The following is a 25,161-nucleotide window of genomic DNA, read 5'->3' on the forward strand; positions in this document are numbered from 1 at the left end:
CGGGCGGAACGGCGTGTCTGTATGTGCACACGTGCCGGCCCGCTTTCGCCAGGTTAGACCGGCCCCGGAGAGCCCCGTCACGAATTCTGTTTCCGAAGACGAGTCGGGCAAGCCCTGGGCTCGAGCAGGTTCCGGGGCGTGTGGAGCGTTCTGCAGGGGCGTTATACGCTGCCGGGTGTGATCGCCTTTGCTGCGCCGTCTTTTTCCGTTGTCGACGTTGTCGGTATGGAAGACGCACAGGCAATGCATTGTCCATATAGCGCAGCCGACGCAGTATCAGAAACACGCGTCGAATATAGCGTAGAGTATGAATGTAAAAGTAAGCTTGGATAAAGCGAAGCGTTTGAAAAGTCTCGGCTGCAGCGTAGGAATTGCACCGTATATTGTGAACCACACACGAAACAGAGAGCGCCGCAGTTCTGCGCATGCACAGGTGCTTTCCACGCTCCTGTAACCTCGTTCTTCCGGTTTCCGAGCACTATCGACGTCCTCACTGGGTCGACAGCCCATTCGCACCTCGGCGACGGATTATGCCGCTGGCGACTTCCCTCTCCGTCGACTCTCGCCGAATCTCGTCGCCGCTAGCTGTGCCGACGCATTCGGCTTCTGTGTTATGGGTGACAGATAACAGCAGTTCATACTGCATTGTTTCCTTATTTCTTTCCCCCCCGTTCTCTCTCACACGGCTGTCATACTACGCCCTGACAACTCTGTCCGCCGCAAACATCGGTTTTTCTCCTTCTCTCTGTCTTACAACGAACCAGGGGGATGCGTCTCGTCAGCAAGTGGTTCAACTGTTGCTTCGTTGTTATTCGGGATCCTCTGTGCCGCCACTCGGCAGGATTGCTATTCTTCTCACGGGCCACGCGCGCACTTGTCCCACCAATTTCGCGGGGCGCCAATCGGTCCCTCCGCGCATCGCACCGCTGTGCTTTCCTATCGGAGAGGTTTCCTTCGTGCACGGAGGGGCGTCGCGTCCCCATAACTGATTGGATCGACGTCGTAGCCGCGCTCGCTCGCGTCTACGCTGCACGCAACTGCCCTGGCGCCGGACCGGTCTCCCACCCCCTCCCGTGCGGGCGACCCTCGGAGAGCGCAACCTCGGCGTGGCAGGAATCGGGGTCGCCCTCGGCGGATCCTCGCGCGCGCTTCTTTCTCCGCCGCCGCCGCTTTCGCTGCCGCCGCTGTGCGCCCCCCCTCTCGCCTCTCCCACTGCGCAACATCCTAGCGAGGATGAAGAGGAGGAGGGAAGAACCGCTCTGCTTCGTCCTCTGTGCTGCTGCGGGTGCACGCGCGCGCGCGCGGCGCGTCGCACTTAATCGCGGCGCAATCGAGAGAGCGCTCTTGCGGCTCCCACTGAGCGTGTACTGTTCGACACACGTCGATAGAATCAAAACAAACTTGTCAGGTGCTACTTTTTTTTTTTTTCGGTTTTCTTGCTCAGCGCATCGCCAGAAGGTAATCTTGGAACAGGAGACGGGGAGAGCTGTTTCTTGTAGCCTGCGTGTCGATTTAATTAGACCTGGTAGGCGTTCGTACGGAACAGCATTCGCCCCCCGATGCAAGTACTGATGGCGCGGTTAAGCGTGCATTGCGGAGAGTAGAAATTGTATTGCTGATTATTGCGCGACGAGCACTCGAGTTCCCTGTGAAAGGAGGGGAGCACATTAGATCCAGTGCTATGCATGCTGCACTTCGAACAAGCAGCCAGAAATTGGACTCTTCGACTTAGTGGTCGCCTATTCGTCGTGTAGAGTATAGAGTATGCAAATATTTTTCACCCTTCAGTTCCAAGATACAGCGATTGAGGCCCTCGATCCGAGTTCTTTTGATTTCAGTTAGTCAGCTGGCGCCGTCCTTTCGCCCAATAGAACTCTATAGCTAAGCGGTTACCACGAGGTCCGTACTTCAGGCGTATTGCTAGCGTCGCGTTGCCTGTATACGTCGTCACGCACGTTTGACGCTGCGCCGCAACCGAGCTGTCGTCCAGCGATGCCAGTATTTACTACTGCTACTGAAGAAAACGGATCCCAGCTCAGATACGCATTTCGGCCTTGATAGCAGATGCTCCGACGCCGCACTGCGCGACGCAATTGGTTGAAAATACGTACGCTCCTCTTCGGTCATATATAGGCCGTATATATAATGCGTTCTGGGGTTTCTGTTTCAATCGATGGCTGCGTGAAACACAACTCGGCCAGCATTACAGTGCGCGGTCACCGCGCGACATAAGATGAGCGCTGCTATGCGGAAAGATACGTCGGGAGTCCCTTCCATGTAGTCGCCACGGTATACGATTCGGCGTCTTATACGACGTGGTACGCATCTGGAATATGACTTCTGAGTCTTGGAACCTGTCGGAAGCTGATGTGGAACCTGTTGAATGCGTTTTTGAGTGCAACACGTAGTATGTCGGCTGGCACGCGCTGTCGTACCGAAGCAAGAGACGCGTGGTATGGCGCGCGGAGTTATGGCCATCGAGAGACACGTGACTAGCTACGATGCGGCGTCCGATGTGCGACCTGCGAGTCTTCGACGCGCCCTGAAAATTTTGAGCTGCTTCGACTATGCAACCTTATGCAAGCTGTAGAAACCTTGGTTGGATGCGGCTGTTGGTACGACAAGTCGTATGCGCCAGATCGGAGGCCGAATCGTATCGTGTGTATATCTCACCAAAAACGTTCACGACTCGCGCGCTCCCGCCTATTGGCGTCACGCTGGCCACGTGCCCGTGGCAGCTGCGGCTGTGCTATCGCGCTCTTAGCTGCGGAGGTTGGTGGTGGCTGTGAAAGGGATCCGCCCGGCGTGGCAGGCAGGTTACAGCAACGGGCGTCTCCGCGCGCGCGCGCGCTGGCAGGGCGGAGGGGGCGTGCCCCGGCCAGCCGCCCTTGGCGGGGCGCGGCGCCTCATCCGGCGTCGGGCGAGCGTGCCGTCGCCGCCGCCGAGCCTGCGTTTTGCCGGGATTCTCTTGTCACCGCGCCTCCGCTTCTGCCGAGAGCGCGCGCACGGAAACACGCCCGCGAAGAGCATCGCCATTTGCGGTGGCGCGTGCGCGCGCAGCCCTCGTATACGTACGACGACCGCGTTGCGCCTTTCGCGCTGGCGAGAAGGCGAGCACGGGTTGACCACGGAAGATTTGAATAAACGAGTGAACGACGGGTTATCTTCAGAAGACAGGCGCGGTCTTTATGGAAGGGGCCAGATGTGGCCCAAAGAAAGTGCCAGTTCCTTAATACTTTCACTGGAAAGCAGATTCGGCGATTGGCCCCCGACTCGAAGGGGGGTGGGTCTTGCACCCACTCGTAGCAACTTCCGCCTCCACCCCTCTTTGCTTCTTTGCGTGAGATGCCGCGTGGGTAGCCAAACTACTCTCATCTCTACCACGTGCGCGATATGTTTTCGTATAGTTACGCAGACGTCCGCTATACACTTTCACTAGGTCTCGTCAGTGTGCATATGTAACACTGCTTATTAAACGAACGCCCAGTGTTCGTGATTTTTTCTTCTGAAGGTAATAATCTGTCGTCGAGGCAAGAACTCTCGTCCCCGAAGTGAGAAAGTGTGCGTCTCAGGGCAACACACCTTGGGTCTGCGGCCGAGGTTTGTTTATGGGGCACCGCACATACTTTGCAAGAGCATGCAAGGGCGACAAAGCGAGCCAACAGCTTGCAATACCTCGCAAAGAGCTGCCCTGGAGCGAAGGGAATTGAAACTGATATGGCACCGTGATTCGCGGGTGAAAATGTAGCTCGAAGTGTGAGCGCGTACGCGGCCGGGCGCCGACTCTGCGAAACCGTCACAGTGACAGGTACGCCGCCCTCGTCTCTGAGAGTTCTTTTCCTTTCTTTCTTTCTTTTCTTTGAACTCTTCATTTATTTTCTTGTTTTTTTCACTGCTTCGGTCCGCTGCGGCCGAGGTGGGCGCTCGGCCATGCCAGCTCCATTTGCGCTGCTTGCTTCAGCGGTCGCCTCGTCTCTTTTTCTCGGCTGTGCATCCACGCGCACTCGGGTGGGAGAAGAAGATAAAAAGAAATGGCGATGTGTAACCTGCCAAGCGCAGAGCTGCAGGCATGCGCGCGCTGGAGCGGTGGAAGAGCTTTTGTTCGAGCCCATTGTGGAAAAAAAAAAAAAGAGTACAGGCGCGCGAGTCTTTGAAGAAGTATTGCTCGTACCAGCTCGGTTCTGCGGTGAATACTGCTCGAAGTGTCGACCTGCATCGGGATGTACGGGCCGGAGAGGCGGTGTCCATCTTCAGAGGAATTCATCGCTCAAAACACTCCGATGAATCGACGAGCTGAGTCCGTCAACTTGGGCTGAGCTAGTGAGTATCGTCTTTGAAAGCCCGCCGCTGCTCACTTATATTGAACAGACAGAGGCAGCAAACGCTTATTATGCTAGAAAGCTAGCATACTGTGCGTGCGAATAGCTACAGCGGCCACAGGACAGACGACCGTGTGTAATTCGACCGATACGAACGACGTTGTCTCGGACGTCAAATTAGTGCGTGGCCTCTGGCTCGATGTGAACAGGGTGAGCGAATTGTGTACAGTCGAACCTGGATATATCGAATCTGACGTCGATCACAAAAAAGTTCGCTATATAAAATAAAGCTTTTTATACAAAAATTTTCATGGGGATATTACTGCTGTTCGCTATACACAATAATTCGTTACATGTGGGTTAAATATATCCGGGTTCGACTGTATGCGAGTTACTCCGTATACGTAACGATGTGACGTTTAAACCTATTCCCTTCGTCATGTCCAAGGCTCAAAGATGTGGCAAGCTGTTTCGATACGAGAGTTGTGGGTTTTCTCTCTCTCACGAGGTGAGAATTCACAGCGAGAAAAGGCAAACATTTCGAGCATTTTGACGTGCCGTCAAACGAGGCGTGCGGCACGCGACAGCACTTTGTTAGTTGTCCTTCGACAGCTACCCTACACGAGCGTAGCTCCACAGCGCTACTGCACCACAGTTACACAGGCGAAGCCTGCGGCGTCCACCTAAGGGCGCTGACGTTCACGGGGAACTGCCGTTGCGCGCACAAAAGCAGCGTTCACTACCTATTTTACATCGCATCGCTCGCGTGACCTGTATGCACTTTGTCCCGCCTTAGTTCGTGCACGCGTTCTGTTGAGACGTCAGGAATTGCGGAGCACGCCGTGGTCCAGCTTCGACGTTTCTTTCCCGTCGGATCAGTCACGTTACAGTTGCATTGAGGCATCCAGTCATGCTCTGCATAGCTTCGCCACTGCGTATCATGGTCACTCCTATTGCCTCCCGTTTTTAGGCAGCTTACACGTTTCACACTTTGATGCAGAATACGTGGGTACGCGCGTCTGCAGATCTCTAGTATCCCACGATAGAGCGTATATACAGGATAAGCTCGAAGTATGGAACTTGCTCGAACAGTCTATTGCTCTGGTGGTATACGTGGCGCCGACTTCCGCTGCTCAGCCGCTGCCACGCAACTGTAGTACTGGAGTGAAAGTTGCAACTGCTCTTTGCCTTTGGAGTGTGCTAACTTGGTTTCCTTGTAGGCGCGGTCGCGCCACCTAAGGCGTCTGTGTATACAAGCGTGATGTATGTGTATGTGTGTGTATTTTCTGTGTGAGTGTGTGTTTAAATTCGAGCAGAACGTTAAAACAAAAAAATTGCACAGGGCATACAACGCAATTTGGCCTGGTCAGCCAAATTTCCTAAATATTACTTGCACGACAAATTGTAATGTCGAGGTAGCGACTTAAACGATTCACTAATTAACTTCTTAATTTCATTCTTAGGACACACATTGAAATTGCGAAATTTAAACCGATCGGTATAGTAAAGTCACGTTTGCTTAGCAGAAAGCCTAAGACTATATATAGCACCACTTCCGAAAACGTGCTACGAAAGCTTACTTACCTCTACCAATTCGGCATCTTAACTGGAAAGACAGTTCATTTTTTCATAAGTCTTCGGGGACGGATATGTCGGAAGTAGTGCAAGTCTTAGGGTGTATGTGTGACGCAGGCACGACATCGCTGCTGTTCAGCATCAATTTCGCAATTTCAATATGTGCCCTGAAATGAATGATTGAAATGTCGATTAGGGAATCTTTCTAATTAGCTACCAGAATATAGAGATTTCTCATGAAGGTAATTCCCGCCTCTTCCAGAAATTTACCTGTAAAAGCGGGAAAGCGCCATCTGTCACATTCGATTTTAAAATTCTGTTCTAGGTGGCATAGTGGCGAAGCTTGAACAAGTCGGATCGAAGTCCCTTCTTGCATGAGGTCTCTACGAGTCATCTGAACTATACTTTCTCGCGGACTGTCAGCCGAATGGTGCTTTACGTGTGTGCGAAAGGAATTTGTAAGTGCGTAATGCTGAACGTCAATGTTCTGTTCGATCGCAGGGCGCTGCAGCAGCAGCCACCGTCGCAGGCGCTGAGCAATGGCGCAGTGTCGTCGAGGTTGTGCTGGCCTCCGTCGTCCGCCGCGGTTGCCGCGGACTCGGACTCGCTGCGGCGCCGGAAGGTGCACAAGTGCGACTTCGAGGGCTGCCAGAAGGTCTACACCAAGAGCTCCCACCTCAAGGCGCACAAGCGCACGCACACAGGTACGCCCGGGCTGACCAAAGTTCGCTCCCTTCGAGACCACCGCCCACTCTCCAGCGTATATCGATTTCAGTTATGTAACGGAAGACCTGCACGCGTTGAGTGTGACGTCATCTGCGAAAGGCCTATACTCTGCGAGCCAAAGGTGGTTGCGGGTTCGATTCTCGGTCTCAGCGCGAAGGAATGCAGAAGCGCCCGCGCATCGGTCGTCTGTAGAGCACTCCGCCACGGTGTCTCAACTATACAGTGGAGCCCAGGAGGTGCACTGAGCTAGACGCCGGATAAAAACGCTCACTCACTCACTCGCTCACTCTCATCGTCAGTCGTGGTAGTCACTCACTCACTCTCACTCACTCACTCACTCACTCACGTCAGTCGTGGTAGTCGCTCACGTCAGTCACGCCAATCACATCAGTCTGTCAGCTTGTCGTTCGATCGTTTTACCACTCAGTAAGTGACATTAGTCAATCAGCTTGTCGTTCGATCGTTTTACCACTCAGTAAGTGACATTAGTCAATCAGCTTGTCATTCGATCGTTTTACCACTTTACCACTCAGTAAGTGACATTAGTCAATCAGCTTGTCGTTCGATCGTTTTACCACTCAGTAAGTGACATTAGTCAATCAGCTTGTCGTTCGATCGTTTTACCACTCAGTAAGTGACATTAGCCAATCAGCTTGTCGTTCGATAGTTTTACCACTCAGTAAGTCACGCCAATCCTATCAGTCCGTCACGTCAGTCACGGCAGTTATATCAGTCGGTCCGTCGGCCGGTCTGTCGACCGGTCAGTTGGTCGGTCACATCAGTCGGTCAGTCGGCCGGTCGGTCAGTCGGCCGGTCGGTCGGTCGACCGGTCAGTTTGGCAGTTGGTCGGTCACATCAGTCGGCCGGTCGGTCGACCTGACCGTTTGTCAGTTGGTCGGTCACATCAGTCGGCCGGTCAGTTGGCCGGTCAGTTTGTCAGTTGGTCGGTCACATCAGTCGGCCGGTCGGTCGACCGGTCAGTTTGTCAGTTGGTCGGTCACATCAGTCGGCCGGTCGGTCGACCGATCACTTTGGCAGTTGGTCGGTCACATCAGTCAGTCACTCCAGCCACATTACTCCGCCACATCAGTATGTCAATCATTCGGTTTGTCGATCAGTCAACCTATAGTCAGTCGGTTGGTCGGTCCGTCGATCGGTCGGTCGGTTGGCCACTCGTCAGCCAGTAATGTCAGTCAGTCATGCCAGTCACATCAATCAGTCACGTCAGTCACATCAGTCGGTCGCGCCATGTCGGACAGTCATGCCAGTCACGGCAATCGCTTCACAGTCACGTCAGACAATTGATGTTGCAATTGCAAAATGTACTTTGGGGGAAAATTTATCCGGCGAAACGTCACCCGCGTCCCCCACTGAATTATATAGGCTGTCGGATACGCGCATGACGTCACGGCTCTATAAGCACGCAGTCCTTTTTAGTGATCTGGTAGTTTGGCCCATGACGATCAACAGCCGCTATGCTCGGTCACTGTCACAAACTGCTTGCGCGTTTCCCTCCGCAATGTTCCTGGACTTCACTCATGGGCTTCGTTGCAGCGCCGACACAGCGAAGCAACGCGCATTTTATTTACTACGTGTGCTCGATATGTAGTCTGTTCGCGTGGTCCCAGGCGCGTCTTCCAGAGGGCAACGTATACATGCAGTGAATTTGTTGTAAACAGTGCATATGTTTTGTACAGAACGTTGTTCGCTGGCTTTTTCTTTCTGCGAGAAGGCGCGGGATCAGCACGCCTTTTGACAATGAGTGAGCGCTGACGTGCGTATAGGATTTCGATGTGCCTATACTGAAGCATAGGATCATTAATACCTGTTAAGGAGGCAGCCGAAGCAACGGTGACCTGCGTTGTATGGCTTTCTGTGGATATGCCGACGGCTATATCTTTGTCTTTGCTTTGTTTCCTACACGAAAATGGGACTGGCTCTGGGCTACCGATTTAGCAGTTACCAACCGCCGTGGTTGGGCTAATCCTCGTTTGTTTCGATTCTGCGTTAATCGAAATTGCTTTCATACGAGCGGTCTATGAGGGCATAGCTTTCATTGATCGGACTGGTTGACTGGCTTGTTGTGGCTCAGCCGCGCCGTGAAAGATAGGGTTGCACTTGCGATAGCAGCAATAAATCACGCTGATTTCTGCCCTTATGCGCTGTTCCTTAAGCCTCGTTATGTAGACAGCAGGTAGAAGAGACGAAATCCAGGAGAGTATAGAACAGGAGATGCGGATTGCAGTAAGATTGGCGGCAATCCATTCTCCGTGTAGCACGTTTCGGAGGAAGGAAGGAAGCAGTTTCGGGTCCTTTCATCTCAATAAGCGAGGCGGAAGCGTGCGACTCTTTTCCTCTGCCGCGATGGCCACATAACCAAAATACCTTCAACCATGATGAGAGCTATAGCCGACGCGGAAGAGTTAATGGTGGGGCACGTCCCGCACCGGCCAACGCACACGGGGTTTGACCTCTGTGTCAGTAGTATTTAATCGCGCTAGTAACGCACGTACGAGGCTCGAATAGGAGCTGGGTCGCGCACGAGTGCGTACTTGTGATGCGCTGAATCAACCGCGCACCGGCGTGGATGGCATGTGAACTTGCTTTCTGTGGTGCACTGTGACCCTCTTCTGGTTCCAGCCTGAGGTGACGGTGATGCACTGTGGCCGTGCCGTAGGCAGTGTGTGGTATATAATAATGCGAGATGATCTGCATGCAATAACTTCATTTGCACTGCAACTACCCCGCAGCACGAGGCTATATTAAGCGCGCATTGTTGTTGCAAGCTGCGTGATACACTCCTCCTCCTCTTGTCGTCTTTAGCGGGCGGGTAACAGGCGGGCCCAACTCCTCTTTCTGCGCAAATTACCGCGAAGTAGGTTGCATCGCGCGTATACGTCTTCAGAGCGGTAAGTTTTAGCTTACCGAAAGGCGTGCACACAAAAAATAAAGCTCTCTGGATGAAACAAATGGCTTAGTGAGCGGTAATGGCGTTCCGTTGCCATATATACGTGCGATGTTGCGGTTTTGATTTCTGGTCACGGAGGTAGAATTGCGATGAATGCGTATTGCGAGAGCGTTTGTTTCAGCGAGATATTTCAGTAAACGTTAAAGAAACCGTGGATATTGAAAATTAATCCGGAGGCCTCTTCGGTGTGGCGACATCCGTCACGGCCCCAGGTTTTTAGGTTTGGAGCATTGGGCCATTCTATCGACCTCACAGAACAACTTGTCGGTGGGCATCCTGTGAATCATCAGTGGTTCGTTGGACCTGCTGCCGGCGCGGCTGCTTCTCACGAGTTTCAGTTAACGGCCATCACAGAAAATGGCATCATCATCCTCCCATGCTCTCTTGTGTATCACCACCTGGACGAGCGTATACGGCCGCAAACAGCCACCACTGATCGGACAGTTCTAACGACACTTGTTAGTATTTATTGCCCTCTTTCTTTTCTTTCTGCCCGTAAACGTCTCTCGCGCCTAGCAGGGCACTAGTCGGCGGACTGTTGACTGCTGGCGGACGCAACGCGTATACACTTGCCTGATCGATTGATCATTGTTATTAGCGGCGGTGGCCATTCATCGCGGCTGCTGCTGCTTCGCCTAACGAATCGCCGTCGCTGTTTACCCAGAATCCTGTCAGCTCTTCGGCCTGTTAGGGAGCCATTACTCGGCCCAAAACTGGCGGGGCTGCGCCAGCCAGCGAGCGCCGATGCCTTTGCCCTCCCTCTCTGCATGCATAGCGCCTCTAATCGAGTACATATACTGCGGCTCGCGCGCGGCGGCGGCGGCGGGTGTAATTGCGAGCAGCGGGCACTTGTGCGCGTAATTGATGCGACGGCGGGACCGCGTGCATGCAACGCGTGCGGCGCGCGGGGCGAGCCCAGGAAACGACGGCGCGTTTGCGTGGGCGTCAGCCGCGCCCCGCGCTTGCTGGGGCGAGCCGGCCGGCCGCTGGCTGTGTGCGCGAAGGCGCGCCCGGCCATTGTCTCGAAACCGACGCCGCGCCGCAGCATCCCGCGCTAAACAATTTCCGCTCTTCCTTCGAGCGCGCGCTCTCCTCGGGTCTCCGGAGGTCTCTCGCTTATTAGCACCACAGCGGGCCCGGGCGAGCTGGAGGGCGAAAAAAAAAAGTAATAATAATAAGCGAGGGACGCATGCCGTGGGGTGCGGAAGTCCCCTCTTTCCATCTCCTCTTTCTTTTCTTCCTTTTTGCGTGGTACCGAGTCGGTTAACGAGGCCTGCAGTCCGTGCACGTAATATGCGGAATGGTACCATATACGTGTATACGTATGATGCGCGTTCGCGCGAGCTTTGCTTCCCGAGAGGAGGATTCCATGCGGTGTCCATGGGGCTGCGAGGTGACTTGAATGGAAGCGCGTTCACTGATTCCCTGCACGCGGACATCATCTCGTTCTAGTGCATCGGTTGCTCCAGTAAGAACGCCGAAACCGCAACCCCGAAGAAATCTCTTTTGGCCAGATATTTTGTAAGGTATACGTCGCAGCGTGTCTTCGCGGAGACATCCATCGCCGTAGATGTTCTGGAGCGAATCTGAGCGGTGTGCATCTGGCTGTATAAAGATCCCGGCTTTTGGTTCATAAGTGCGTTCGTATCTCAAGTAGCACTGTAAGCAGGGACAATTTCGGACCAACATTGTCCGATGCGCGTCCATTGTCCAGTCCGGTCCAAAGTTGGGTCTATGCGTTCGTTCTGCTTCCAACGAGAGCTCCCTGGGCGTCACTATAAGGAAGGCCCTGTTGTGAATACGCGTGAGCCACCGCTCAGAAGCACTGCAGAAGTGGCATCCTGCAGTACGCTTTGTACTATAACGCGCAACAGTCCAGAGAACAGCTTTTTCTCCCACTGATGGAAAGGCTTCTAACGCGTGGGCCGTTCCTGGCGGACGGGCGCCGACCACGTGCACTTATGAATTCATGATAGAAAACTGTATAACAGCGATGGCATCGAGAAGCTAATCTTTCAGAGGAACAGATTTATGGGAACCCCGCTCTTGTAGTAATGCAACAGCCACTTCCTCTCTCTCTCTCTCGTTCTTTTTTTTCTTTAATTTGGCGATCCCTTCGTTAGTTGTCAACCACTTCATCGGACGCACTTCATCGGACGCACTTCATCAGACGCACTTCATCAGACGCACTTCATCAGACGCAAAACCCAGCCAGCAGCCAGTGGTACAAGAATCAGACGTCCTAGTGCGCAGTAGTGTAGACTCCCGGACACGCGCGCACCGAGTACAGGAAAACTGTAGGCTAATGGAATTTTATTACGGCGATTTTCCTGCGAGATTCTGTGGAAGCACCATTTCGCGACACGACGAGTCGGGGCGTGGTGCGCGCGCTCGCGTTACGGGATTTTTCCTTCCTTCGGCGAGCAAATGCCCCCGAGTCGATACGGGCACGCCCATGCATGTACACACGACCACGAGGGATGTGTTACGAGCTGCTGAATGTACTGGTTCTCCTCAGACCACAGAGGATATATATGCAGCATTGGGCTTGGTCATTCTTTGGAAGACACCGCCTGGTGACGCTGATATGCTTCTGCCGCGGAGTAGTTGAGGTGTTTTTCTTGTGCGGTACAGTCAGGGCGTCCTGCTTCTCGCTCATTGCATAACGAGATCGAGTCTCGACTCTGGCAGCTTTAATTATATAACCACCGGGCGCTCAAACTTGTTATACTGACAGCAGCGCCAGATCACATGAGCTATCGAGCGGAGGAATCGTATCTTGTAGGAGGCGCTGCGCGCACGTTCACGATGTCCTCTAGTCGTCGTTCAACTCGAAGGAAGCGCTCTTAAGTTCTTCATATACCTATATAGTACAACCTTACACGCGCTGTGCGCGTTCGTATTGCGCCATATGCGTGATAAGCTTCGCTTATCAAGTTATGCCGTTTTTTGTGCCGAAACGACGATCTGATTATAAGGCACTCCATAGTGGGGGGCGCCAGATTAATTATGACCACCCGGGGTTCTTTAACGCGTACCCAATGCACGGTGCACGAGTGCTTTTGCATTCCGAACCCATCGTATATGCGGCCACCGCGGCCGGGATCGAACCCGCATCCTCGAGCTCAGCAGCGCAGTGCCATATCGCCAAATGGGCTACTACGGCGAGTGCTTATCAAGTTCAAGCAAACCTTGAAACGGGCGCGCGTATGTTGCTGTTCAGGTTTCGTTTCCGTCGTAATCAAGAGGCTGACGTCGCCAAATCTCGTAGGAAGTTGAAACAAGCCATCTGGCTAAAGTGGCTGCGTTGTCATAGCGTACGAGCATTGCCTGCTCCCAAATTCACGTACTACGGACGCCTGCGGTTAAAAGGATGCACCATTCCGTGGCCGTGAGTGACGCTGGCTAACATTCCCAGCACTAGGCTTAATGCATGTACAGTCGCGTGCGATGTGAACTTCCGCAGGGTGCCCGTGTTTGAAGGGGCCTCAAGACTGCACGCCGGCGCTGACATACGAAAAAAAAAAAAAAAATCACGCGCCTCTCCACTGCTGTGAAGCTGGATTACCAGCGAAGCAGTTTAGCACACGACATAGAGGTGACAGAATTTAGATCAAAGATATGCGCAAATTTTAGTTCTCTTGAGCGGTGACGGCGATCATCCCGAAGGAATACACACGCATACACACTTTTATTTTGATCGGCGGAGTATATTCGCGTGGAAGACTACCGCCACATCCGGGAGCCGGAGGAAACTGGACGCGCGCGACGGGACCGCCACCTAGCGGAAAGTAGACACGTGCGACAGTACCGCCACGCCGAGAGAGCGGAAAGAAACTGCACGCAAGCGCTTGGAACGACGACAAAGAGAGGGTGGTGCGAGCGTACACATGGCCGACGTGGGTCGCACTGCGGCAAATCTTTGAGAAACCCTTATTATCTACCTGAGAGTCTACTGATCTTGAAAATGGTGCCTATTGATAACTATCTTCTGAAAATGCATATCCAAGTGGTGAGACGTATAAGCTTTTGCATAGAATGAAGCGATTTTGCATCAAATTCGCGAGCTGACTTTTTGCGCACGCAGATTTTTTGACGGACACGGAAAATGCACGGAACCTTGCCATAAACAGCTTCGCTGTAAAAATGGAGAACTGAACGCCACTCTTATTGCAGGTATTGATGAAACCAATTTTTCGCATGTCGGCGCGGCCGTGTAATTTTGGGGCGTCGGGCATCGTGTTGCAGTTCATATTGCACGCGGCTGTACATTATTACCCATGAAAGTATACGGTGGGGAGGGCCGTCGATGGCATGTATGCCCATGCGGAGATTGTGCGTTCGGCTTCAACCGGCGGCAAGTTGGCTGGCTTTCGTTCCATTTTTATTTCCCATTTTCTTTAATAAGAATGTGAATTAAGCTTATTGCAAGATTGCCTCTTATTTATAATTGATTCTATATAACAAGACAGGGTCAATTTCCTCTATGTCTTATTTCGCTCCATTGTCGGTTGGTTTCATATGGTTGAAACTTTCTGTGGCATGGCATCAGTGACAACGCCTAATTTCCGTGGAACCCAAGCACGCATCTTGTAATTAATGTCTGCAGTATAGTAAGTGGCAACCGTCGCCTACGACGAGCGTAAAAGCCGGCAACCGACGAGTGTAGAAGCCGAACGCCCAAATTGAACTAGAATACATCTTTGTCGCGGCACCTTCACCCCGTAAGCCTTTGCAGCTGAAAGTAAAGATAGCCCGTCTCCGCTTGGGCTACAGGTACACACTTCTGTTTGGGATTATAGCGCCTGCTGCGCGGGAACTCTTCCTGGCAACGTTTGTTTTCAATCGTCAACAAAGGGTTGATACGTTGGTGCCGTGTACAACAGTTCCTTTCCGCGTGTCACCCAATCATGAGGGAATAATATAATAATAAAAGAGACCAGTGTAATATAGTATTGTTATCAGCATGCCTGCCCGGCCGGGGGGCTCGCGTTTGTTTCAATCTTTCCGCGTTCATTTCTGAATCTTCCTCGGTCCCGAGAAGACCTTGTCATTTGAAGGGCCGTCGGTCCCCTGCAATGGAACCACAGCGTAAAGTTAACGACGCCAGCGAGAGTAAAATTAGGACGCTGGGCGCGATGTTTTGTAATAGGGCACCGCGGCGTATTATTGCAGCGCATTTTTCGACTCCCCGCAGAGAGCGTTCGTCCTATAGGTGGTTACGTTGGTTCCTCCCGCGTGCACACACCTTGTCTCGCGACCGCCGAGCGTTTTTTCGCGCCGAAATCTTTCACTGACGCTTCCTATGTAGGTCCCTCGGTTTACGCGCGCCTCTGCGCGCGTTCGCCGTGAGTCGCTCGGCGCGGGTGGGAACATTGCGCGGCGCCGCCGTCGCTGGTCGTGCACCCCCCACCCTGCAACCCCACACACCCGCTTGGCGTTGCCCGCCCGGGGCCTTGCCTTTCCTTTGAGAAAACACGGGCCCGCCCGACGCAGGCCCGCGGGCGTGCTTGTGTGTGTGTGCGTGTGTGTGTGTGTGTCTCGCCCGCGTCTCTTCTAGCGGCTCGCCGCCGCCCTCGTTGGGCTTCACCGGAGCCCGTTCGGGCGATGCCTCACCCGTCGCGGCCACGTACCGTCGCCCCCCTCGCGGGAGGGACACACCACCGGGCCACGTGCGAGTGTTGTCGTAGCAAGATGGAAACGAGGTTAACTACACGGTTTTTGTCTTGCTGAAATGCTGTGCAGCGCCCGCGGAAGGCCTTTTCTCGTCAGTCAACCTCTGCTGTATAGGCGAGGTTGTATTTGTTGCAGACCCGCTGCGTTTGTTTGTCCCCTTTAACTTCGCTCGACGGTACGGAAACCCCGGCTGTATTTTTTTTTCGTAATAATAATGTTACAATTAAAGCGAAAGACGGAGATGTACACTCCTTACACTGGTGAGTCAATTTCCTGGTAGGCACAATAAATTAATGGTGATATAAGAAGAGACGTCAAACGTTCCGAAAATTAATCACGAAGAGGGTTAATACGAGTAAGTGAGATCCCGCGTGTGGTCATTTACAGCAGGATAATATAGATAGATAGATATCAAAGGTGAGAACAGGCATCACAATACACTATACACCGAGCTCCAAAGAGCTGATAGAGACATTGTCGCAGCGATGTGGTCATAGATGTACAGGTACACAGATGACAGGGATACACACGGATGAGATACCCACACGGCCACCATGTGTAATGGCTCTCAAGAACTCTAAGCGTCTTAGAAAAAAAAATGCCGCGGGACGTTTGAGGGTCACACGTTGCGCTTGGGTGACATAGCATAGAGTTTATTATGTGGGTGCATCGACCTCCGAGATTGGGCCATGATGGTCCATGATGGGTGGTCATGGTGGGTAGTACTACCGTCTTGAGTGATGCACTGCTTTCTTACGTGCTCTATTAGGATTGCCAAAGCGCACTCCGTAGCTTCCACGATGCTGCATTGATTTTATTCGGCAAGTTATAAGATGGCGGACATGTGATCCGCAGGAGAATGACGACACATTGCTACAACGGTACGGCTTTTTCGGAGAGGCCGTATTTCTTGCCACAGGTAATAATAACTCGTGGCATAAGCGAATCAAACGAAAGGGTGGTCTTTGAAACGAAGAAACAGGGTCAAGACATTGGAGGTCGCTGGTTTCAGATCCTTCCCAGCCGGTATACCTCAAAGCTCCGCCCGCAGCCCACGCTGCCCTGCTCTGCTGCGCATGCTATGCACGAGGCACCTTGCAAGATCCACCTTAACCGGCTCCGCTTGTACGAACGGGACGGCGGGCACGGCCCTGCGAGGTCTCGTATCCCACAATGCTGGACCAAGCCCAAAAGTTTCTTCTGCTTCGCGCAGACCGGCGTACTGATGAGGAAAAGGGGTGAGCGTGTATGGATGAAGTCGTCGACAAGTTTGGATTGGGGCGAGACTTCGCAGCGGCCATTGCCAAAGAGACACGGCGGCGCCTGTTGGACGAGTAATTGGGCTCTTGGCTCAATCACAGTGCGCCAGGCACTTCGCAGGCACACGGCGGCGCGCCGTACTGGTAACAAGTCTTATCGATCCCAGTGTAGCGTGACGCGCGGGCGATATATACACATATATACGCACAATTTATTGAGTAATGTTCAAGGCCCAGAACGTTTTTGATGAGGTAAGCCAACGTATTACACTCCGCCTCGCATCGACAAGGAAGGATGCAAGCTCGCACAGGACACTGTGCCAAGGACCTAACAGGGGCAGTTACGCATTACCATCCGCGTGAACGTGAGAGCGGTAACAGTGGTGGGCGCTGTCGCACTTGCTCGTGTGCAGTGTTTCTTTTCCTCTATGTATTTGATGACAAGAAAGCCAGAGTTGGTTGAAGTTCAGCGTCGTACCCGGCGACAGACTCGTCCTCTCGTAGTACAGCGCGGTTTCGAATACTGTTGCGCGTCAGAAAGCGTGTCGACATACGCTCTTTAGCGTCAAGTATACATGTGAGAGAAAACGCGCGCGATTAAAGCAGCGAAAGGTCTGCAGACATGTATGTCCGGTAACTCCGGCATGACAGCGCGCACTGTTCATGCGTGATTAAACTAGACCAATTACTTCCTGGTGAGAGCCCCGCGTGCGGCGGTGAATTCGACAAGAATTAAATGCGGGAAAAGAGAGAGAGAGAAAAAAGATAGTCGAACATTCGGTGAACTGGTTATGCTGGCCACCATATTCTTGATAGGCGCGGAAGTGCACTGCCTAAAGAAGGTCTGCTGCATGCATGCTGCCTCGTGTTTAATTTTTTCTTCTTTTTTTTACGTTTCTGTTTCTGTTTAAATACATGAATGTGGTCTGAGGAATTACCGCGGCGTGTGCACTGTATGGGTAAACGAATTAGAAGACGTATCACGCAGGAAGAGAAGTAAAATGAATGCAAGACAGCTGTAGAACGAGAAGAGGGAAGTCGAGCAAGCGGAGAAAGTAACGTCTCAGTGAGGAAAAGAAAAATGCACAAGGGTAAATAATAGACGGCGCGCGCGGTGAGGGGGGGGGGGGGGGGGGGGGGGCGTTGCACGTGTGTCAGGCCACAGATGACCGGCTTTCCCTCCTTGCACGCTTCAATCCCTTCTTGCGTTGCGGTCCGGATGGGCATTGAGATTTCCTCGAGTGTATACGAATGAACGTGTCCCGGCTAGCAAATGCGTCGGCGGGCTAATTTAGAGCCGCTCGATCCTCATTCGGCGAGACGCTGCGAGGCGGCCAGGACGATTACATGAAAACCGGATTAAATCGGCGCGCGTGCGAGGCTTGCGAGCTGCCCGCTGCATGCAGCCGCGATTTTTTTACTGCTGGGCCCATCGCGAACGTGGCCTCGTAACGCCGCGCGGGATGGTAAATAATGCGGCACGTGAGCGAAGCCGTGTTGTTGTGCGCGCCCGCGGTGGGCGACCGAGTCCGTCCGACGGCCGGAGATTTCGCGCGCGCTCGCCGGCACGAAAAAGAAAAGAGAGATGCGGCGGCGGCGGCGGGTGGAGGGGGCACCACTGGGTCACGGAGGTCTGGCAGGGGGACCGGTTTGCCGGGGGCGTGCTTCTTCTTGCACGGAGCGCGTGCCCATGCAAATGCCGCGGCAGCCGCCCTCCCTTGGCCGGAAGTGGCTCTTCTGCTTTGCGCGCTGCGGGGAAAGTATACGGTGCGCGCACCCCCCCCACCCCACGCCCCGGGCCGAGCCCCTGCCGCGGCGAGGAGTCGGCGGCGGTGCAGCGTTGTTTGAAGTGGGAGCGCGGCGTCAGCTTGCTGCAGACAGTCGCTGAATCAGTCCGCGCGAGCGCGCGCGCGTGGTCTCTGGCCGTGCTTTGGCTGCGGTTTCGTCGGCTGTCATATACATTCGAACCTGTATGTTATCAAATCTGAAGGGGATCACAAAAAAGTTCGATATATAGGTAATTAGATATATAAAATAAAAATTTCATTCAAAAGTTTTCAAGAGGATTTTACTGCTCTTCGTTATACACAATAATTCGTTATAGTGGGTTCGATATATCCGGGTTCGACTGTGTACGTATATGGTACCGTTGGCCACTGCGATTAACTTGCGTTCGCGCTAGTTTCGCGTCGATGACGTTGTCGTCCAATCGGTACGCGATTATCAGACGCTACCGATCTGCCCGTGCATCTTCTTTAACCTTACTTCAGCAGCGCTGGAATCCGCGGATTTCGGGATTGGTTGCCAGATTTGGCTGTCGTATACCGTCGGCTGTTGTAGTTGCCAGCCCCGCGCGGTTCGCTACTGCGTGTCGATGACAGCGTGGTCGTCGACTCGGCCCCGTGATTGGCCGACGCCACCTCTGTAGCTCCCACTGCACTGCACGATATTAGTCGAGCGGAGGGCATGCCCATGTTAGCTGGATAATAGCAGCAGATAAAGTTCCAACCGTCTTTCGGAGCGCCGGCGCTGGGCTGGGCCTCGCGAATATAAGCCAGCTAGGCCGCTTTTTCTCCTCCCGGAAACGCCCAGACGAGAACGCGCAACTAGGCGTCCGTCACCCTCAGTGCTCTGAGAACGCACGCCGACAACGACAGATCGTCGTCGTCGTCGCTTCTCGGCGTGGCCGGCGGGCAACGCCGCGCACGGGCGGACCTGCGATATACACCGGGTGTGCTCGCGGCATGGCGAGCGCGCGCGCCACTCGAGCTCTTCGTTGTCGTCGCCGACGTCAAGCGGCATTCTTCTTCCTTCACTTCGCCCGAAAGAGCCGCGCCCCGGCTGTTTTTCTGCCTATAGGTATACTGCAGAAACAGATTGACTGGCGGAAAGTTGTCGCCCGGGTGCGCGCGTGGTGCAGTTTTGACAAACGCGTATGTTCCTCAATCGCCCTGTCTCTTCGTCGGAAATTGTTCCTTGTCACATTTTCTTTTTGTATGTTTGTAACGCAGAACCACGGAGACGCACAATGAAGGGGCAAGGCAAGCGTCCTTCCCGCCCGTCCCTGCGATTTCGCGCTGTAGGCGTACGAAAACGTCACACTAAGGAGGCCAAACCACTGCGCCTGTCCTACGCTGTACACTCCCACTGTGGAACGGCGCTTTCTTCCGGCGATGTATACGATATAGGAGGACGGGTGAACGATAATGGTAGAAGACAAAATGATCGACTGTACCGCAGCAAGAACCATGGCTTCGGTTAGTTATGGACCGTTACCCCTGCACCCGCCGCTGACCCTTATACTGCTGCAGTCGATGATGCCCCAGTGTGCTGCGGTGCTTTTCCATGGTCCGCAGCTGGTTTCGACGACTTGTAGGCGCGAGGCGAAGGCCGTCCGCTGAGTTCACGGAGCTCCCGGCGCGGGGCATCTGATAGCCTCCGCTCCGCTCGACGTCGTTCGGCGGGCAAACTACTGGAAATGCAAATGATGATCGGCGCGTTGCTGTCGTGCGCATACGCCCGACTTCTCGTGCAGCCCATTTGTAACCTCTGGTGGCGCGCATGCTATTTAGCAAGGTCTCGGGTTTGACACCTGCGAAAAGCGTTCGCGTTCAAGCGCGTGTGCTCCGCAGGAGGCGTTTGTATAACGTGCGTTTCTGTTCCGATACCTCTTGGACAGAATTCACAATGCTTTTCAGTCTTAAGTGCTCTTCGCCATTGGTCGCGGCCGATACGTTGATCGTCACGATTGGCTGGCATTTGGTCTTACGAACAGTTCTAGCGCAACAACTATTTTGTTGATACGTACGGGTACTTTCTTCGTACGGGGGAATGCTTCGAAACGGGAAATCGGGGAATGTTTCGAAACGTAATTTAGCAGCTGCCTACACCATCTTTGAGGACCGCGTGTATACGTAAAGCCGGTGCGAAATCGCGTCGACGAGCTATTTGCTTGTCACACGTGTTATCGGGCCTTATTCAAAAAAAAAAAAAAGTCTTATGCTACAAAACTGTTCGTTATAAAAGCGGATGGCAGCCAGTCATCATGTCGGACACAAATGATCGAAGATGACCGGCCAATGGAAATCGGCACTTACGAGCGAAAAGCTTTATGAATGCTGGCGTTGGTCCTACACTGTGTTCGTGTGTACGTATAAAGCCGCGTTGCAGTTAACGGCACGGTGCGATCCTTCGTCTGGCCATGTAGAGGCCGAGTGAACATTCGTAGTTTGTTGAGAGATATAGTTTATTGAGAAGGATGGCGGTGTGGTGGTGGTGATGTTGCTTATAGGTGTGGTTACTCTGGCATACTTGGCCGGCAATGGCTCCGCCTGAACGTCTCTTTCCGCGTCAAATATGTCGCCGTGAGTAAAGCAGTCCAGTCTCTCGCATAAATGTGAGAAAAATGCGCGGCCACTTCCTTGCGCACTTTACGCGGCTTTATTGCTGCGCGACGCCTACTAATTTAGAAATCTAGCTCTCTGTCATGACGTCACAACGATATCATGTCTGGAGTCCATTGGTATCAAATTAAAATATATATTTTAATTGCTTCCCAACTTTCGTACTTGCTAATCGTTTTCCTTATGCGTGCGAGAAGCGTATGGTATAGAGTTTCCACAACTTGTCGATGATTGTCTCGTGTGACAGCTTGTGGCAAATTGCGTACAACTTGTCATGCTTGTCATTTGAAGCAACGACCGTCGCTGGAAGCGTGCCTCCCTCAGCAAACCATGATTCTACTCAGCGGCATCGAGCTCAGGTCACGCGAACAGAATCGTACGCCGCCGTCTACGCTGGCACCAGACAGAATCGATGGAATTGCGAGCGTTCGAAGTCGTCTGTTGCGGTCGTGCCCTGGGCGCCTGGACTTCGATCTTCTGCCACCGTGTATAGAAGGACGCGAGGTTAAAAAAAAAAAAAAAGGAAACACGGGAAATAGTGGCGAATCGTCCCTCGCATGATCACTGGTCCCAAATTTCTTCCCTGGACCCCCATCGCGCACTGAGACGGGAACTGGCTTCGGCGCGCGTTGCATTTTTTATCCACATTACGCATTCATCCGACTCCCAAGCAATTCATTCTCGAAGCTTCGTTGTTGCGGTTCGTTGTCGTCATTAAAGAGGGCCCGGAGAAAAGCGGAAAGCGGGGCGGGGCACGAACTCGTGCCCTGTGGTTTACCTGCAGATCGACTCGTGAGAGCAGTGGGGGGAGGGAGGAGACGGAGAAGTAGCCGGGCAGCCTGGAAAGAAAAAGAAGGACGACTCCGTAATCAGAGGAATGAATCTGCAATCGCTCCAGATGCAGAGTGCAACCGAGGAGTATACATACGCGTGGCCCTCTAAAAACGGCACGAAAACCGCTAATGCGGCGTCGGCGATCTGCGCTTGCGGTTAGTATACCGAGCGCACGCTGCTCGAGCTTGGGGTGGTTGGAATAAAAGCGGGGTGGAAGGGGAGGAGGGGGGGATGGGGGGGGGGGGGGGGGGGGCGCAGGTCGAGCGTCCGGAAGTGCAGGCGCGGCGTGAGCACCACGCGCGCGCGGGGCCAGCCAGCATCGGAGGGGGCCCGTCGTGCTGACCTCGCGTGGTCAGCCGGCTAAATGGGACGCTGGCCGCAGCGCGCGAGCGCGCGGCACAGCAGCAGCAGCGGCGGCGGCGTGTTTCGCAAATCGAATACGCCGCGCACCGAAATAGAATCGGCGCGCACGAAACACACGACTGCGGCAGGGCCGGCTCGGTGCGATGCCGCGCCGCGCCGACCCCGGGGCGCTCGATAGCCGGCCGCCGCCAATCTCGTGTGCGCGGCGCTTGGCGCTGGCCACGACTCCTGCGCGCGCGCGCGGGTTGGGGAGGGAGGAGACTGCTTTCGGAAACGAGGAAAGCGCTCATCGCTGCTCGTTTGCGCGCGCACGCAGATGTGGGTCGCCGCAGGCTTCCGCGCGCACCAAGGACGACGTACGATCCATGCACTGCGCATCCGAGCCGCCGCTGGCGTTTCCCCTCCCCGGCCCGTTTTCCGATGGGCGCGAAACGCAACCGCACGCGCGCGAGCTTGTTCTTCGGCTCGTGCTGTGAGCGGTCCCGCGCGTCTCTTCGTAATCGGCCGTGCAGCATGGCACTGCCCCGAGGCTGCAGTGGTGCCCCTTTGCACCCCTTCCCGTGCCCTGTCGGCGGCTGGGCGCTTGCTGGCCGCCGTTAGCGAGGTGAGGGCGCCGCGTGCTCGTGACGGAGATGGTGCGCACCACCGCCCCGGGCGTTTTGCTGCGACGCAATCACACCCCGGGGGGTGCCTCATCTTATTGCACGAGCGCAATGCAAAAACCCCTTCTTAACACCGTACGCGGTGACCACACGCACGTGTCGTCCGGGCGTCAGCATGCGTGTCTGCGCCCCTGCGTAGATGTGTCTGCGGTAGCTGGCATGCACCAGAGGTGCGCGTGGACGGAAACCCATCAGACGACGCCACGACGTCGAAGAATGTCGATAACTACGTAAATAAATAAATAAAGTGTGTGTGTACGCGCGCGTACAGGGGGTTGCGTTGCACACGGCTTTTTGGACTTCTAAGAACTCTTCTCCTAGCGCCCGGCTTCTCGGAGACGCGTTGAAGTGCACGCAGACGAGTGCGTGTGGTTGGTAGCCGCATGAAGCACAGACTGCTGCTTCCAGCAGCTACTGAACGCAAGGCTCGATTCCCCGGCGTGTTACCAACAGTTTCGTTAGCAGACGAAATGTGAATGCCTTGAGGAGATACTGCGATCGCAGTGACAACCACTTTTGTACACTTTACAGAAAGAATGTAACCGATTACAATCACGATTACTTCATTAAAAAATGTTATTGGTTACAGTTACCAATTACCGCCTTACGGAAACAATTGAGGAATTACACAATGGTAATCGTTTACTGCTACGTTACTTTTCTCGGAACTTTTATCAACATTGCATAAATACCAACTAGTAAGCAGAACGAGCTGCGCCTCGCACTCTAAATTAAATGCTGGGATTTTACGTGCCAAAATGGCCGCATGATTATGAGTCACGCCGTAGTGGGGGACTCCGGATTAATTTTGACCACCTGGGATTCTTCAACGTACGCCCATTGCGTGGTAAACGTGCGTTTTTTTTTTTTTTTTTTTCCCATTTCTCCCCATTTTCCTGGCACTTTCAGTGCGTCCTCTGCAACCCTTCATACATTGCTTATCTGCACTAACAACTGGTTTTGACAAATTTATTCTGTCATCGTCCCTTGTTTTTTTTTTTCTTTTCTTTTTTTTTCTTTTTTTTTTTTTTTTTTTTTTGTGTGTGAAGACATCAGCAGCGACACTGGAAACTTGCTGGAGGAGGAAAAGGAGGGAAAGACAGGGGGCTTAGCCAATTTGATCGATGTGCGCGGTGGAAAGGCGGAGGGGGGCTAATGCGGTGTTGCGACTTGCGCACAAGATTGTGGTCGCTCAGCATCTGGGTGCTCCATGACGCGCAGCGCCTGATTGCTGCTGGGACTTGAAGAAGACCCTCCCTGTTAGGCAAATGAAGAGCTGAAAAGAACTCCTCCATAAGTGATTTCCTGGTGTTAACGTCCTAAGTGGCCTTCGCTATCGAGACATACCAGCACCTGTTTAATTCGTCCTCCAGCCCCTGGTGGAGCGTTAAGATGAGGAAACAAATGCCTGTCTGAATAGGCGCATTTGCGAAGCTGCTGCCTGGTACGATCGTCGTTCTACTGTAGCTTTCGGTAAATTCAGGGCCCGAATTCACAAAAGCTTCTTACGCTAGAATTTTTCGTAAGAAAGAATTTTAGCCAATCCGGATGCCAGACATATCATTAGCTAAGGCGGCCAGCCAATGGCAAAGCGAACTTACGAAAGAAAAGCTTTGTGAATCTGGCCCCAGGTTCTCAACGCTTCGTCGTTTGTTACAGCTTATCTCGTCAATAAAGTAACTGGTTACATGTAATTGGTTACTGAAAAAAAAGTAATTCATTTATAGTGAGAGTTGCCGAGTAAACAAAGTAATCGTTAAATTACAAAATTACCGAGAAAATGTAATTCATTACATGTAATTCGTTATGCACAAGTCTGGTGACAACCGTACGTGGCACAGCCCTAACTACACAAATCTTGCAGTAGTACAATGCTTTTTTTTTGCTTTTTTTTTCGGAGAACTGGTAATAGTTAGCTAAGGTGCTTGTGCTGCGTATGGCAGCAAACATTCACAAATTAACCTTTGGTGCATATTTATTCCTACGTGTTACAGCTTCTTGCATCAGTGTATGTTCAAATCGATGTGTGGGCCCCTGGTGGTCGTTTCAGAAGTAGTCGGGAAGCTCAAGGCGAACTTCTAAGGCGGACCTCCGCTAGCGCTGCGATAGGCGAAGCGGTTAAATGTATTTGCATGTGCGTGCGTAGCCTGCGCGTTTTTGTATGTGTGTTCCTCGTTCTTTGCTGACGAAGTGTGGAAATGTGAGCGCGTCAGCGCGCATGAAACGGTACCCAAACGATTATAAGTACTACGCTAGCGTTGGAATCACTCGGCAAGCACTATTATCGCTCAAACTGCAGCTTGTCACAGACGATGGTTTGACGTTGCGTTGACGTAGAACTGCGACCAAGAGAACGCAGCAGTATGCGTACTGCGC

The 25,161-nt window shown here is 53.2% G+C and overlaps 2 protein-coding genes across 3 annotated transcripts in view; one reads left to right on the forward strand and one right to left on the reverse strand.

The window, feature by feature from the left end:
* Positions 1-25,161, reverse strand: part of LOC119449746 (peptidyl-prolyl cis-trans isomerase 7-like) — a 403,577-nt gene that overhangs the window by 292,841 nt on the left and 85,575 nt on the right. The window lies entirely within an intron of this gene.
* Positions 1-25,161, forward strand: part of LOC119449747 (Krueppel-like factor 3) — a 128,548-nt gene that overhangs the window by 93,016 nt on the left and 10,371 nt on the right. For both annotated transcript variants that reach the window (XM_037712996.2, XM_037712997.2), the window contains one exon: positions 6,396-6,598. In XM_037712996.2, coding sequence (XP_037568924.1) covers positions 6,396-6,598 — 203 coding nt within the window. The remainder of the gene's footprint in view (positions 1-6,395; positions 6,599-25,161) is intronic.

This window comes from Dermacentor silvarum, chromosome 4 (assembly GCF_013339745.2).
Source record: "Dermacentor silvarum isolate Dsil-2018 chromosome 4, BIME_Dsil_1.4, whole genome shotgun sequence".
Taxonomy (NCBI): domain Eukaryota; kingdom Metazoa; phylum Arthropoda; class Arachnida; order Ixodida; family Ixodidae; genus Dermacentor; species Dermacentor silvarum.